At 42.3% G+C, this 16630-nt stretch overlaps 2 protein-coding genes across 2 annotated transcripts; both read right to left on the reverse strand.

Annotated features, from left to right (window-relative positions):
• Window positions 1–6703: 6703 nt before the first annotated feature.
• LOC149389368 (protein VACUOLELESS GAMETOPHYTES-like) lies at window positions 6704–8333 on the reverse strand. The gene is made up of 2 exons (XM_089621667.1): window positions 7966–8333; window positions 6704–7446 (listed from the first exon to the last, which is right to left on the reverse strand). Exons 1-2 carry the CDS (start codon window positions 8217–8219, stop codon window positions 6981–6983), a joined length of 720 nt encoding a protein of 239 aa, XP_089477793.1. The 5' UTR covers window positions 8220–8333; the 3' UTR covers window positions 6704–6980.
• A 754-nt stretch (window positions 8334–9087) lies between these two features.
• Window positions 9088–11894, reverse strand: FRS9 (FAR1-related sequence 9). The gene is made up of 3 exons (XM_089624285.1): window positions 10909–11894; window positions 9927–10803; window positions 9088–9482 (listed from the first exon to the last, which is right to left on the reverse strand). The coding sequence occupies exons 1-3, from the start codon at window positions 11487–11489 to the stop codon at window positions 9315–9317; spliced, it is 1626 nt and encodes a 541-aa protein (XP_089480411.1). The 5' UTR covers window positions 11490–11894; the 3' UTR covers window positions 9088–9314.
• Between the last annotated feature and the right edge of the window lie 4736 nt (window positions 11895–16630).

Here is a 16630-nt window from a genome sequence, read left to right on the forward strand (position 1 = left end):
TACATTTGATGTAATAAAGTCTCATGAAGACTCTTGCTTGTAATTGCCTATCTATTCATTAATAAAGTTGAAACGTTCATTCATTCTTTCTTTGTTTGAAGCTTTATGATAAAACCTTAGTCTTTTAGTCCATAAACAAACTTAACAACTTACGAAGAGACAAATGTAGATTTGCATGAACAAACTCTTCGTAGTTTGCTTAAAACGATATATTCGCAATCTTAGGGTCAAAGGACTATTGACCTCAGTATGATTGTTAGAAGAATCTATGATGTCTGGTTATGAGGCATTGAGAGTTGGGGACTCTATAGTTCTTCTAGGTATCTTCCGAAGGTACTGAATTGACCAGTGCACTTCTAGAGACAATATAAGAACAAACCATTTAACCTCTTATGTCTCGAAGTCACTATGTATGAATTGCATCATGCTTACCTTAATCCTGAAATGAGACATGCCATTTCACACCTTAGTATTCTCATTTGAGAAAGTCAAAGTTCGGACTCACTATGTGATTCCGAACAAGGCCTATTGGTGAAGTACTAAGTTGTGAGTCTGTCATGAGTAACTTTGTGAAGTTCTCATAGATATGGAATTCATGTACAAGATTGCTGAAATGCAATGTATGTCACCTCATGCTTTGTTCCTTGGAGTGTGAATAAATGAACTGGCCAGTGTCCAAATTGAGTCCTGACTCTTTTGGATGAAACAATGTGACTTGTTAGCTCCTCGTCAATACATTGTTTCTAACTTATTCACAAGCGACAAAGGAGTTGAGGAAATAACAGCTAGAAGGGTAAAATGGTAATTTAGTAAATCCCGACTAGCTGATGACATTCATGAAGGGTAAACATAGATAATATTCAGTGGATCCGCTCATCGTAATTAAGTCGAATTCTTGAGTAGAAAATAAATTCATTTGAACCGAGAGATTTTCAGTGTCAGCTCTTTAGTGGAGTCAGTTGGCATTAAGCTAAACTTGGAAAAGGTTTGTGAACTTTTGAGTCCAAGTGTTTAGCTCAAGCTTTGTTCATTTGGGTCCATGAGGTCACTGTCACGAATCACATCGATAGGAATAGTTAAACTGGAAGCTAAGTCAAAACAAGAACGAAAATAGTTAAAAGAGTATTTTTGTCTTTTGAGACAAAGGATGAAATGAATGTCAATAAATTTTTTGACAAGTTCATTTGATGACTTAATGTCACTCGGCCATAACTCGTTTATTGGGCCTTGTGAATTAATTTCATTTCATAAGAATTTTATTGAAAATTCTTAATGGGCCTTTTTCATGTTTTCATGAACAAGTGGAAAAGCTTCTAGAAGGCCTTTCTAGCATCACTATAGGCGCCCAAATACCCAAGAGACAAGAGAGAATATTTTGTGTATAAATGTATGAAGATACTTGCCAAAAGAAAAAGAGGAAACAAATTTCCTCTAAGGGAAATAAGAGGTAGGCGCCCAACACAAGAAACAAGCAAGGAATGGAACAACAAAGGAAACAAATCCAAGGGCTTCTAGAAGCCTATTTGGCCGAGTGACTCTAAGGGAAGGAGAGCAATATTTGCTCATGAATATGTGATATTCAATGAAAGAGGAAACTACCTTATTGAAGGTAAAACCTCCCCTATAAATAGAGGCCTCATTCCCTTCATTCCATTCATTCCACATAAGTTAGAGATTGAGAGCTTCTCTCTCTAGAACTTGTGGTTGCCGCCCCTCTTCTCTCTCTCTCTCTCTCTCTAAGTTTATTTTCGATTTTTCTTGTCTTGGCACCTAGGTCCTCACTCGACCTAGTGTTTAGCTCTGCGACTTCGAGACTCGTTCTTAAGTCGTAGCGTTTAAAAGTGCCCACTCACTGATTCCTTCTTTTCGAGTGATTTAGTGATAGAAACTTTCGTGGTTGCTCGAGGTGCCGAGGAAAGAAAGAGAGACGTGCTGCGAGGGGAGACGAGCGTTGCGAACTTTCCAAAAGCTTCTTCAAAGTTCAAGCTTCAAGAAAGGTTAGTAAACTTCTTAGCTCATATTGGTTTTTAATTACATGTACTTGCACTTGTCTAGGTTAGTAAAAACTGTTTTACTTGTAAAAGAAAATTTTTAAAATTCCGCCGCTTATCGAAGCGTTAATTATTTTCTCAAATCCCAGATCGATTCCAACACTAGTGTCAACCTGACTACACAAAGAAGGCCAACCTTTCCACGCTCCAACCAGTCCTACCAACCTAACATCAGCAGCAACAACTTCAACAACCGTGGTGGTCGGGGCTCCAACAGAGGTAGAGGTCGCTTCAATCCAAATCGGAGTCTTCAATGCCAGATCTGTGGGAAGCAACGACATTCAGCTCAGAAATGCTTCAACAGATTCAACAGTTCCTACAACTAAAACAACGACAACAGCAACTATCAAAGCAACAACAACAATAGCAACAATGGAGGCTTCCAGGGTCACAACCCATCAGCCATGGCAACGTTGTTCTCACCCAATGAGCAGCTGTCAGATGATTACTGGTACCCAGATTCAGGGGCCACAAATCATGTGACTAATGAGCTCACCAATCTCAACATGGCCACAGAATACAAAGGAAACAGTCAAGTTCAGATTGGTAATGGTAAAGGGTTACTTATCTCTCACATTGGTTGTTCAGCTTTTTCCTCACATGAAAATACCCAAAATAAATTTCTCCTAAAAAATCTTCTCCATGTCCCTGCAATAAAAAAAAACCTTATTAGCGTAGCACAATTTGCCAATGATAATAATGTGTTTTTTGAATTTCATCCCTTTTATTGTGTTGTCAAGGATCGAGCAACGGGGCGAGCTCTTCTTCAAGGGCAGCTTAGAGGAGGCCTGTATCAACTCCATCTCTCACCTGTCCATCTTCTCAGAATCAGTAAGGTCAACAACAAAATAGTCCGAGGCAGTAGTGTGTGTTCAAATTCAGTTTTAAATTCCCTAAAGGTCACTGAACCTAGTGTCAACATGGTTCATGAGACCACAGAGTCTGTACCTAGTGAGTCTAGCAATAAAAATGAGTCAAATGATGTAATCTCGTGGCACCAACGTCTTGGTCATCCCACAATTAAAGTCATCAAAAAAATTGTCTCTCTTTGTCACTCCTTTTTCCCAACAAATAATGTTTGTGCTGCCTGTCAACAAGGGAAATCACATAGACTACCTTATACTCACAGTGAAACCATTGTCAACAGCCCTCTTGATATCATTCACACCGATCTTTGGGGATCTTCGCCTATAACCTCTAGAAATGGATACAAATACTATGTTAGCTTCATTGATGCTTTTACCCGGTATACATTGATCTACTTTCTCAAAAATAAATCTGAAGTCCACCAAATTTTCCTCAAGTTCAAAACAAAAGTGGAACTGCAGTTTAACAAAAAAATTAAAAGAGTGCAGTCGGATTGGGGGGGGGGGTGAGTATCGATCACTTACCACCTTCTTTCATGACCAAGGCATTGAACATTTTCTTTCATGTTCGCATACTCCAGAACAGAACGGCGTGGCGGAGCGAAAGCACCGCCACATTGTGGAAACAGGGCTTACTTTACTTGCACAAGCCAGTATGCCACAACGCTTCTGGGATGATGCATTCTTCTCCGGTACATATCTCATAAACAGACTGCCTTCGAGTGTCATCAACTACCTCAGTCCATACCAAAAGCTCTTCAACAGAAAACCCAACTACCATATGCTCAAAATCTTTGGTTGTGAGTGCTTCCCATACCTGCGTCCATACAACAAACACAAATTAGAATTTCGATCCCAACCTTGCACTTTCATAGGTTATACACCACAACACAAAGGTTACAAATGCTTAGCTCGGGATGGAAGACTATACATCTCTAGGGATGTGACCTTCAACGAATCTGTTTTTCCCTTTGCTTCTTTGCCTAACAGGTCAACACCCTCAGATACTCACCATGATACAGTCCTCTCTCAACAGCCCTTGATCAAGCTGCCCGTGCTCCAAGACAATCAGGTACACTCGGAAACCACATCTTGTGCTGATATTTACAATACACCTTCCACACCCTCTCATACCTCGCCTCACACTTTGCCTACACACCACACACCACAATCCCAAAATTCAGCCACACAACCTACACATATCACTGAGAATGAGCAACCAATAATAGAGATAAATCAACCTTTTACTAATAATCAATCTGAATTTCAAAATCAACACCACATGGTCACTCGGGGAAAAGCAGGAATAAAAAAACCAAATATTTTTGCTGTTGCTATTGGCACTGACCTCCCTGAAACAGAACCCATGACGGTTGAGTCAGCTCTCTCAGCTCCGCAGTGGAAGGCAGCCATGATGTTTGAGCTTGCAGCCCTCAACAAAAACCAAACTTGGTCTCTCACAACACCACCTGTCGGACGAAAAGTCATTGGTTCAAGATGGGTGTTTAAAGTCAAAAGACATTCAGATGGATCAGTGGCACGATACAAGGCTCGGCTCGTTGCTAAAGGATATGATCAAATCGCAGGCCTCGATTACAGTCACACGTTCTCACCTGTGGTCAAACCAGTCACCATACGAGTCATCCTCACTATTGCCCTTGCCAGAAGATGGAGGGTCGGTCAACTAGACATCAACAACGCCTTTTTAAATGGCGATCTCACAGAGGAAGTCTACATGTCACAACCACCGGGTTTTGAGTCCCACTCCCAACAGCCTCTTGTTTGTCGCTTACACAAAGCCATCTACGGGTTGAAACAAGCTCCACGAGCTTGGTTCAACAAGCTGAGCACTACTCTATTGACATTTGGTTTCAAAGCATCACGAGCAGATACGTCCCTGTTTGTTCGCTTCACACCAACCACAACAACGTACCTGCTGGTCTACGTTGATGATATAATCATCACCGGAAGTGATGATAAAGAGGTACAGCGACTCATACGAGTACTGAACCATGTGTTCTCACTAAAGGATCTCGGCGCCCTTAGTTATTTTTTGGGCGTAGAGGTTACGTACTCGCCCGAGGGAATGCATCTTTCACAGCGACGCTACGTTACCGATCGAGCTGCTTCAGCAAACCAAAATGCTTGATGCCAATCCTCTGCCAACGCCAATGCTCAGCGGCCTCAGGCTATCTGCTCACGACGGTGATCCGGTGGAAGACGCCATGCTTTATCGCAGTGTAGTAGGTGCCCTACAGTATGCGACGATCACCAGACCTGAAATCAGCTTCAGCGTCAACAAGGTCGGTCAGTTTATGCACTCGCCGCTACAACCACACTGGAAAGCGGTAAAACGAATTCTGAGATACCTCAGAGGCATAATTCACTATGGATTGTTCCTTCATCGATCGCCATCGCTCACACTCTCTGGCTTCTCAGACTCGGATCACGCCACAGATATCAATGACAGAAGATCAACAAGTGGTCGTGTATTTACCTCGGCAAGAACTTAGTCACATGGTCTTCAAAGAAGCAGCCGACCGTTTCCAGGTCATCGACGGAGGCAGAGTACCGGAGTTTGGCAGCGACTGCAGCAAAAATCTTATGGCTGAAATCACTCCTACAAGAGCTACGGGTCGAGAAGACACAAAGCCCCATCATCTGGTGCGATAATTTGGGCGCAGTCTTCCTCTCTGCAAACCCAATCCAGACCGCGCGCACAAAGCACATGGAATTGGATCTGTATTTTGTCCGTGAAAAGGTTCTTGAAAAGACTCTTCAAGTCAGACATCTTCCAAGTCAAGATCAAATAGCGGATATCCTCACAAAGCCACTCTCGCAACATTTCTTTAGCAATCTCAGGAACAAACTCGGAGTTATGCCATGGGGACAGCTCGAAGCAAGGGGGAGTGTTAAGATGTAGCAAACGACAAGTAGTCTAATGCCAAACGACATTCACATTGCCTCAAGCTGTCATGGTGAGGTGGTTGAGTATATCCCAAAGGAATATACCTTTGTTACCGTTGTGTACCGGACAAGGACAACTACAACTCATTATCCTTTCACAATTGTAATTTATATTTCTTGTAAATACCTTATTGGCTATTGTAAAACCCTAGCGCATGTTTCCTTACTCTATAAGAAGGAACAATTGTTCCAGCAATAAAGTCAAGCTGCTACACTTACTTGTTTTATCTCTGTATCATTTTACCATATAATTCATATTAATTGGAGAACTTGGATCTAGCCATCTAAGCTAGATTACTATATATTTTTCGACCTATTGAAGTTTCATTCCACTACAGTCCATGGAAGAACAAATTTATACGAAATCATAAAAAAAAAAAAAAGGATGATGCAGCTAAATAGCCAATTTAAAGTTATGAATTTGCAAAATAGTCAAGGTTTGTCTTAATTGAGTGAAATAGCCAAAATGTGCAGTAATAAAAAAAAATTTGAATCCAACATTAATTTTTTTGAAAGTGATAAATTGTTTATAATAATCATCAAAAATTTTAATCATGGCTGTCATAAAAATTTTGAAAACGTAAATTTGGCTACTTTGTTGAAAAGTTGAAACTTTGGCTATTTTTCTAATTAATAAGTTTCAAATGGCTATTTTATATAATTTTTCCTTAACCAAATTGTCACAAAAAAATAAAATTAGTAGTAATAATAATAAGACTTGAGAAAATAAAAAACAAGCTAGGTATCCGCTTAGTAATTTTAGACAGCTTAGATTTCTATTCAAACTGTGTTCTTAACTAGGTATTGAACACACAACAATCAAAGACTCAAAAAAACTTCGCAGCCACACTTACAAGCAATATTGAAATTACACAAATTTACATAGCCTCTACTCAGAAATAAACCCCTCCAATAACAGCACTAATGATAGCCGAGGGATCTCCGAGGATGGCCGCTTAGTAATTTTAGACAGCTTAGATTTCTATTCAAACTATGTTCTTAATTATGCATTGAACACATAACAATCAAAGACTCAAAAAAACTTCACAGCCACACACACAAGCAAACATTGAAATTACACAAATTTACATAGCCTCTACTTAGAAATAAACCCTCCAATAACAGCACCGATGATTGCCGTTGGATCTCCGAGGATGGCCGAGACAACGATCCGGACCGCCCCTCCGGCGATCTCACAGCACTTCCTAACCTTCCCTCCATTGTGACGGTGATGGTGATTCTTCAACGTCCCTCCGAGGCTGGGGATCCGAGTCTGAATCTCCCTCGCCTTGTTCTTGTCCACTTTCAGGTACACGGCCTGCCAGCTCTCCACCAGAAGCTCCTTGACGCACGATACGTGGAGGCTGTAGGCCCCGCAGCCCGACCGGTAGGCCCACCCTTTCCCGCCTTTTCCGCCGCATTTGTGGCACGCGCCCGGTAGCTTGTGGTACAAGTAAAGAGCGCGTTCCCCGTCGTCCAAAACCCTAGGGAGGTTCGCGCAGCACGGGTGAAGGTCGAACCCGCACCTCGAGCAGTGGTACACGAATCCCGACACCTCATTCCTGCCACGCGCAGGGACAAAATCGTAAAATTTAGACCAATACGCGGTTAGGAATTCCACATTGAAAAATTTATGGGAGCTAACATGAGTTTATTATAGACATTTTGAATTATTCGTTTCATTGTCAATTGGTTTTGAGATGAAACTCATTCGGTTTCAGGGACGGAAGCCAGAAATGTAAATTAAAAGAGGCTAACATGCAAGAAAATAGTTCACAGGGAGCTAATTTGTAAATTTTTAACTTAAAAAAGAGAAATAAAAAAAGTATTAGCATCTAGGAAAAAAAAAAAAAAGTGTAATTTGTTTAGGGGAGGCTATACAGGGCCAACTGAATCCATTTCTGGCTTCCTGCTTTCACATACACCAAACACTATCATAAAATCGTCTAGTTAGCATATATGAACTATTATAAAATCGGAATAATACTGCAATAATTTCATTGTTTCATGATACCTACGTCCATAAATAATTAAGAGAATTAAATTTCACTGATGATATAATTGAAATATTTTGTCCGTACCTGCAGGCATCGCAGGCGCGCTTGGTGGGCCCCGGCGGGGCGTAGTGGAGGCGGAACTCGCACTGATCATAGAATGGGTGGGTGATGACGTGGCGGGCCGAGGCACAGACCTTGTGGAGATCGAACTCGCAGCGTTGACACCTGTACTTGAGCCCGATCCCGGCCTCCTTGCAACCATCGCAGTTGAAGGGAGTCTCGGTGTATTCGAGCCGGAGCTTGTGCCTCGGGTGCGTCGGGTGAGAGATTTCCTTCATGGTGGAGTGACCTCAAACTCAGGCATGAGCTGTTTTTTTGTAGAGAAAAGAAAGAATGGAAGATGAGATCTTATGGATACTTTGCTTGAGTCCCAAAATTGGAGAAATTAATAGAATCAACTTTGGTTTGTTCGTAGACGTGACTTTTACATATTAATTGGATACAATGCAATGGGAATCTGATTCTCCGTGGGACTTTGAAGAATATTTTGTTTTGGTTTTGTTTTATCCTTCTTTACATGTTGAGCCTAAGATTCTCTGGAGTTATTTACTGACACATAACAAAAAGATCAATTGGTTAGATCAGTAACAAGTGTCAGTATTGTTCTCTTAAAGAACAAAAAGAGAGAAAAAGTCAACAGTTCAATTTATTATTCACTCCGGAACTGGGACTTTGTGATGAAGAAGTTATCAAGTATTTTAGTAAAAAAGTTAAAGAGAATCACGGAATGTTTTCAGCTTAGAAACTTCTGTATCTTTCTTTTCTCTTGGAACAAATAATAAAGTTTCATTCAACACATGGAAGTTAAGAAAAGAAAGGTAGAAGACTGGATTTCTAGAATGTTTTGATACAAAGGCAAAATGACCATATATATTTAAATATATGATCATTTTTCCAAGTATTTTGTTAAATTTGGCAGAGCCAGAAATCTAAGTAAAGGGGCTAAACGATAAAATTAAATTTTATAAGGTTAACAGTTTAAGGGACTAAAAAAAACATACAAAAAACGTCGCTTTATTCACTACTTGATCACTTCAAATGAGCACAAAGGTAACAAAGAAAGGGAAATTGTTCTACAAGCAAAACGAAAGTGTCTAAACCAAATCATGACTAATGACAGGCAAGTATCGAACGACATACTCACTCTCCTTTGGAATCTTCTGTTTTTTCCATTGCTTCTCAAAAGGATCAGAAATACAATATTTATTTTATTTACAAATATTCCCATGAGCCGAATTACACACACAGCTCACTCACCCAGTGTTAATGGCCATGGAAAGACCACCTCTTAACTAATGCAAATGGTAAAAGACAGATTTAGCTGAGAGCTGAGATGTTAGAGACCAACAAAAAAAGCTAATGAAGATCGTAATCTACTCCTTCAGGCTAAGCTTGGCGTTCTGAACCTTCACAGCAAGCTTCAACTTCTGTTCTTCCATGTCTCTCAGAACAGCAAGCAAATTTGCTCGATACACTTCACATCGTTGATTTATAGTCTCTAGCTCGGAGGTCAACTCGTTGATTTTCTTTTCCTTCTCTTCCTAAAGAACGAAAAGAAATCTTCGTTAAATCATATATTACTACTACTAAATTTCTTTATACAGAAGAAACTAAGCGTCCTGAAAGAAATATATTCACAGAAAAGGACTGGTCATTCAGATTTCCATAATTCTAATCAACAAGTTTACTTTGATGCTTTCAAACATGTGACCCATCAAAACTTACAGAGGACAAAACATACTCTCTAAACACAAAAGAAAATCCAGGCAAGCAATAATAACAAGGCAGAAGTGCAAAGCTAGAACCTAGCTATACAAAGCACATTGAAGTCAGCTAACAAAGCTCCTCCGACAAAGCTATTTGAGAGTACTTAACATTTGACTCTGCGGTTTTACAACTCCAGAGACGCTCAGAGATCAAACAAGGAAACTGAAGAGGGACATAAATTAAAGACAGGATTTTTTTTCAAGTTTCGCAAAACGTACCACTGACGGGTATCCCTCTGTCTGACCATCTACGCCAGCACGAGAGTCTTGGGTAGCTCTGTTGGCAAGCGAAGTGCCTTGCGTGGGACCCGGATTCTTCACAGCCGCGACCTTCTTGGCAGCTTCCCTTAGAGCGTCCATCGCCACGTTGTAAATGCTGATCGATTTCGCGCCGTCTTCCACGTACTTGATGGCTTCCTGGCGCAGAGTGTTGTAGCGAACCGACACGAGTTCCCGAGAGTTATCGGGGAGTTCAACGCGGCGCTCTTCCACGGTCTTGGCCTCTCTGGTCCACCGCTTGAGGACGTAGTGAGAAGGGAGCGTTAGAACGTTCTTGGTCCGGAAGACCGAGAGAATGTGCTTGCATATGATCCCCGAGCACTCGAACATCTGGCAGCTACAGCTGGCCTTCATCTCCGAGGAGTCGAAGCTGACCGCGTTCGCCTTGTGATCTTCCCCGAACTTGGCCACCCGGTACGTCGAAACCGTCCCGGTCTCGTCGATCTTGGTCGCCGGATTCGCCATCGTCTCGACCAGCTCGTCCTGGAACTTCTTGAATATCCTCCTCGTGTACACCTTCGCGGCCTGCTTCTCCATCGGCGACGGGGTTTTCAGGACCAGCATCGTGTTGTTCGTGTCGTGGTCCGCCTTCAGCTCGTTCTCCTGCCACGTCACCACGGCCTTCTCGTATCCCCGCACCAGCGTCTGTATCGTCGTCGACGGAGTCACGAACCCGTCAAAGTACATGTTCAGACCCGCGGCCGCCTCCGCGGTCCCTGAAAGCTCCGCGAAGAACACGTCCTTCATGTAGACCGGGACCCACCGCTCCCGGGCCACGTACATCGTTCCGAGCCACTCATCGTCCGACAATCCGTACCTGTGGATAAAGGTGGGCATTCCAAACACAACGGTTAATTTTAACCGGTTAGTTTATGGTTAACCAATCATTTTTATGCTTCACACATCAACTATGGCCCTTTACCTGCGGAGAAGGGCGTCCCAGGCGGACTCGAAGTCGCCGACGGTCTCGCTCTCGTCGACGCACTTTCTGAGCTCGGCGTCGAAGTCGGGGCGGGAGAGCCTCTCGCGGGCCTCCCTGAGCACGGCCCACTTGCTGAAGCGGTGCCGGGTCTCGGGGAGGACCTGGGACACGGCGGCCTGGATGGGCGGGTCGGGGTCGGTGGTGATGGAGACGGGGCGGCGCGGGCCCCGCATGGCGCCGAGCCACCGCTGGAGGAGCCACGCGAAGGACGACTCAGACTCGCTCGCGATGAGAGCGCAGCCGAAGAGGACGGGCTGGCCGTGGTGGTTGAACCCCGTCAGGGCCGCGAACGGGACCCTGAAACGCCCCGACCTGTACGTCGTGTCGAGAACCACCGTGTCTCCGAAGTAGTCGTAGTTCGTCTTCGCCGTCGCGTCGGCCCAGAACACGGTCCCGCCGTTGACCTCGCTGTCCGTCTGGACCGCGTAAGAGAAGTCCGGATTCTCCGCTTGCATTCGCTTCAGGTAGTCCACAACGTGCTGACCCCCGCTTCCGAGGCTCCTCTGCCTCGTCCCACTCATCGGATTCCAACAATAAACTTGTCCGTACGATTCCCAAATGAGCCTGTGCTTATGGTTCTTGAGCTAAATTCCCGGGAGCTCTGAGATAGGGTTTAGGTTTTTCAAGCTAAGGGTATACGATACAAGGTTCAGCTATGCACAGGTGTTCGCAACGCCGAGTTCAGATGACGACCACGAAGAAATTCGAGAATTGAAGATAGCTAATAAATCGCCGTGGAATAATTGAGTTACCGGACGAGAGGGTACCAACCTGATGGAGCGAGAGCGAGTAGAAATGCGTGAAGCTGTGGAAAGTGACCGGAAATGGTGGCTGGTGAAACTAGGGTTCCGATCACCGCCTCAATCATACTCAGTCGCCCGGCGATAACATTTGTATTATTTTTAGTAAGGCATAACGATATTCTCTAAAATAATTATTAAAAAAAAAAATTAATCCTATTTTTGCCCACTTAACTCATACATCGGTTACATTTCACCCCCGGATTCGTAAATGTTGCAGAACTCAATTCAGAACTTAGACACATGTTACAATTAGCCACTTCCGTCAGTATTTAGACGTTAAATTATAACGTTTTGATGATGTGACATGATTTTAAAAGCTTTATTGGTGGAATTATGAATTTACCCCTGACTTAGTTTATTTGAAGTGAAAAAGAAATTGAAAACTAAAATCTAAATGAAATAAGCTTGAATAATAAATAGAAGAAAGAACTTAAATCGAAAATCCTAAATCAAAACTCAATCGCGATTTGGGCTGAACCCTAGATCGCGAAAAAAAAACCTTCTTCCCGAAACAAAACCCTAATTCAATCCCTTGTTCGTCAATGGCGTCGTCTTCCATGAGTAATTTCTCTGACGGAGTCGACGATGGCCATTCCGATGACAAGCAGAGGCCGCGGTGTCGATGCAAGATGGCGTGTGTTCTGCGGACGGCGTGGAAAGGTGATCATCCTGGTCGGCGTTTTTATGGGTGTTCAAGATACAAAGTAATTGGTATTTCCCTTATTCTCGTCTTCGTTGTTGTTTTTGGTTACTGATTTCATGTCCTTGTTTTCGAGTCCCGACGATAGAGGTTGTGGTATATTGATTTGGGTTGATCCTGAGATGTGTAAAAGGTCAGTTCAAATAATTCCTGGTTTACTTAAAAGGATTAACAATCTTGAAGCTGCTTTGAAACAAGTTGAAGTGACGAAGACGAGCTGAATATACTGAGGGGGAAGATAACTATAGAAGCGCAAAAGATCAAGTTTTATATGGTTCTCGTCATGCTTGCTCTTGTTTATGTCATCTGTTTCAAATAAGTATATGTTTTGAATTGATTGTGGTTGTTTATTAAGTTTGTTAAGTGAGACTGATGTAATTGTCAAATTATGTTGTAATGTTTTGGGGATTATGATAGTTGAAGTTTGGTCTAAACTTTGTAATGGGTATTTTGTAATGTAAATTGGTATTTTGTAATGGAATGTTGTATTTTCTAGCTTGGTCTGAAGTTTGGTTTTAGTTTGGCATTGACAAAAAATCTGATACCTTAGTAATGAATAAAAAGCCATTAAAATTGTCAAAGCCCACAAATCTGATACATTGCCACAAATCAGATTTGTAACTTGATACAATGAATCTCCACACCATTCTGCAATGTTTTCACCACTCAATATCTTGTTCTTCTCTATGATTTTGAAGATTCTAGGCCCTATGTCCCCATGCCACTTCTCCACAGCGATGCGTTGTTTGATCATCCTCTTCATTAAATACATTCTAATCCTCTCTACCATAGACAATATGGGTCTCTGTCGAGCTAGTAAAATAGCCATGTTACTATTGAAACGCTCACAAAGGTTGTTAAGGAGTATATCACATCTTGGAGTAGTTCTGAAGTTGGCTCTTGCCCAATGCACTGGATTCTTCTCACATAACCAGTTGTAGGCTTCCTCATCTTCATCCCTGATTATGTTCATCTCTTGGAGAAACTTCTCCACAGAATACTGCTTGGCTGCGGCCATGACCTTGTGTTTCAAGAACTGTCCCTCAAACACCTAACCAAATTTTACAAACAAACAAGAATCTGTTAACTTCTTATGCAAGCTACTGAAATCATATTTGAAAATTCAAAATAGAAAGTGTTAGAAGTTACTTTACCCGAGTGAAATTGCTTTTGCAAGTGACGAGCACAATGCCTATGCTCAGCTTGCACAGAACCCTCCTCCCACATACCATTGAGTGCCTCTATCAAACCCTTCTGTTTGTCTGTTATGAAAGTCCAATGGTATCCATTGTAGATGTTGATATCATCTCTCAAATAATTTAGAAACCATGCCCAAGACTCTTTACACTCTGACTCCACAACAGCAAAGGCAACAGGGAACATGCCATTGTTAGGATCAATTCTTATGGCCGTGAGAAGTTGACCAGTTTGGTGTCCCTTGATGTGGCAACCATCAAACCCAATCATTGCCCTACAACCAGCTTTGAATCCTGCCTTACAACCACCATAGCAAATGTAAACTCTCTTAAATATTGGATTACCTTCCTCATCTGCCTCTGTTAAGAACTCGATTGTTGTTCCTGGATTGGTCTTCTTCAACTCGGCTTCATAGTCCCACAACCTGGCATATTAGTGTACATAAGAGCCTTCAATGATTTCCCAGGCTTTTTTCTTAGTCCTCCAAGCCTTAGTCCTCGAACAATCAAGTATCAAGTCCTTCTGAATTTTATTCATGAACTTGATAGATGACCAGCTCTCATTCTCCTTGAACTCCTCCAGGTTCTTGTTGGACATCCAAGAAGCAGTACAAAATCTGTTCTTGTTTGTTCGAGCACATGTATGCTCTGGTACATAGGTCCTGATCTGGAATGTTGTAGTATCTTCATTTCAGACGTATAGCACACCCACTTGCATGACTCGTCCTTGCAAACTGCTCGAACTCGGTTTCGATCATTCACTTTGAACTTCAAGTCTTTGCTTGCCTTGATAGAATACTCTTTTATGGCATTTTTGAAGACTGCCCCACTTGAAAATACCATGCCCAACTTAAACTTGGGGTCTGCCATGTTAGTGTCTTCACAGAATTCTTGAAACTTGGAGATAATTTTCCTGGACAATTTAGTAGGCTTAGGCTCAGGCTCATCTTCACTAGATGACTCCTCTTCCAGCACAATGTTTTCCTCCTCGTTATAGTCACTTTCCTCGTCAGAACCGGCCTCATCATTAGTAAGAGGTAGCTTTCTTTTGCCCTTTAATCCTAGACCACGGTCCACAGCAACGTCATTGACTTCAACTTCGTCTTCGCTGTTCTCAAACCCATTGTCTAGCTCAAGGTCATCAAGATGGTCTTGACACTCCTCAAACTCTTGATTACGGCCCAAGTCATGTGCTTGACTCTGGCCCAACTCATGTGCTTCACTCTGGCCCAACTCATCAGCTTGACTATGGCCCAACTCATCTATTTGACTCTGGCCCAACTCATGTTGTTCACTCCCTGCTTCAGGCTGGCCCAAATCCACTTCAGTCTGGCCCAAGTCATCTGCTTGACTCTGGCCCAAGTCATCTTGTTCACTCCCTGCTTCAGGCTGGCCCAAATCCACTTCAGTCTGGCCCAACTCCTCTTCATTTTGGCCCAACTTAGTTTGAGTCTGAGTCAATTCTGGTTCAGGGTAAGTCAGGTCTTCATTGTGAATAGGGTCTTCAGGTGGAGTCTGACTCAATTCAGGTTGAGATTCAGTCAGGTCTTCGATAAGAACTTCAACATCTCCATCATGCTCAGGGTCTTCAACTTGACTCTGTGGCTCATCCACGACTTGACTCTGTCCAGGCTCTCCATCTTCAACTTCTTTAGGCTCTTCCACTTCAAAGTCTTGAACTTGTTCTTCCTCTTCAGCTTCAAACTCTTCAACTGCAGGCACTGGGGCAATAGTCCAGGCTCTTCTACAACAGATGCATCTTGTACGGGGTGATCAAGATACAAATTCAGTTCTTCAGACTCCTCATACAGCTTTGACACTGCTATAAACAGGTTCAGATCACAGTCCAGGGCAAAGAACTCCCCATAAGGTTCCAGATAGTACATGAGAATCGCTGAGTATCCAAGATTTTTCTCTACAATCTTGTCTAGCTCCAACAACGACAGTCTGTCCACGTCTACGTGGTCTACGTAGTCAATCCGACCACCAACGTAGGTCAAACGCTCATTCACCACTTCCACTCTACCCCCATGGTGAACTTTGAACGTGAACATACCAGACCCTTTAACTGAAACAATAATCAAACAATTTTTAATTAAAATAAACCAAAGTAGTATTAAAATGCAACTACTAAACAAATTCAAAAGGACAAAAAACCAATAACAGACAACCACCACCACTGGTCCCGCCATTATTTTGTATTTAAAGCTTCTAACGCTCAAAACTAAGGAAATCGAAGCATAACTCCAATCAAAACAAGACAATGTGGTCCCTACACTTTTCAAACCCTAAAAACATATCCAAACATACATAAAAAAAGGTTTCTCACCATATACTGGTCTATTATTAACCGACGCACTCTCTGATGAATTTGTCTCTCGACCAGCTCTTCTTTTTGTCGGAGACTTGGGTTTTTTTCTCCGAGCCTGGGATTTTTTTTCTTCGAGTACACCGTCGGAGACTTCGCTGGCACGGTTTTTTTTTTCTGTGCCGGAGACTTCATTCTGAAACCTCCTTCAGTGCTGCTAGGGTTCGATTTCGCCGGAGATTTGGATGTCGAAGGTTTCACCATTTTCGCGATGATAGAACAAACCCCCCTAGATTTGTGTGTACGCGGGATTTGTTCTTTCATTTTTAAAAAAAGTATTTATATTTTTTAAACAATTGTAATATTTAATAATTATTCTAATAATTAATATATCTGATAATATTTAAACATTAAAAGTATTCATTATATGCAAAAATACGCTTATACCCTTTCAGAACAGTACACGTGTTAAACACGTGACCACTTAACGTCCAAATACTCACGGAAGTGAGTAGTTGTAACACGTGTCTAAGTTCTGAGTTGAGTTCTGCAACATTTCCGAGTCCAGGGGTGAAATGTAACCGAGGTACGAGTCCATGGGACAAAAATGGGATTAATTAAAAAAAATATACAACTAAAAAGGGGCAATGAGGGC

The sequence above is a fragment of the Urtica dioica genome, chromosome 8 (genome assembly GCF_054948205.1).
Source record: "Urtica dioica subsp. dioica isolate 48M chromosome 8, U.dioica_male_clone48M_v1_H2, whole genome shotgun sequence".
Taxonomy (NCBI): Eukaryota; Viridiplantae; Streptophyta; class Magnoliopsida; order Rosales; family Urticaceae; genus Urtica; species Urtica dioica.

What these genes read in the sequence shown, in the direction of transcription:
- LOC149389368 (XM_089621667.1), bottom strand. Translation starts at nt 8,219, where the DNA reads ATGAAGGAAATCTCTCACCCGACGCACCCGAGGCACAAGCTCCGGCTC. An exon ending in CGCGCCTGCGATGCCTGCAG is followed by an intron (nt 7,447 to 7,965) that starts GTACGGACAAAA and finishes TGCGCGTGGCAG; the next exon opens with GAATGAGGTGTCGGGATTCG.
- FRS9 (XM_089624285.1), bottom strand. Translation starts at nt 11,489, where the DNA reads ATGAGTGGGACGAGGCAGAGGAGCCTCGGAAGCGGGGGTCAGCACGTT. An exon ending in TGGGACGCCCTTCTCCGCAG is followed by an intron (nt 10,804 to 10,908) that starts GTAAAGGGCCAT and finishes CTTTATCCACAG; the next exon opens with GTACGGATTGTCGGACGATG. An exon ending in CAGAGGGATACCCGTCAGTG is followed by an intron (nt 9,483 to 9,926) that starts GTACGTTTTGCG and finishes TTCGTTCTTTAG; the next exon opens with GAAGAGAAGGAAAAGAAAAT.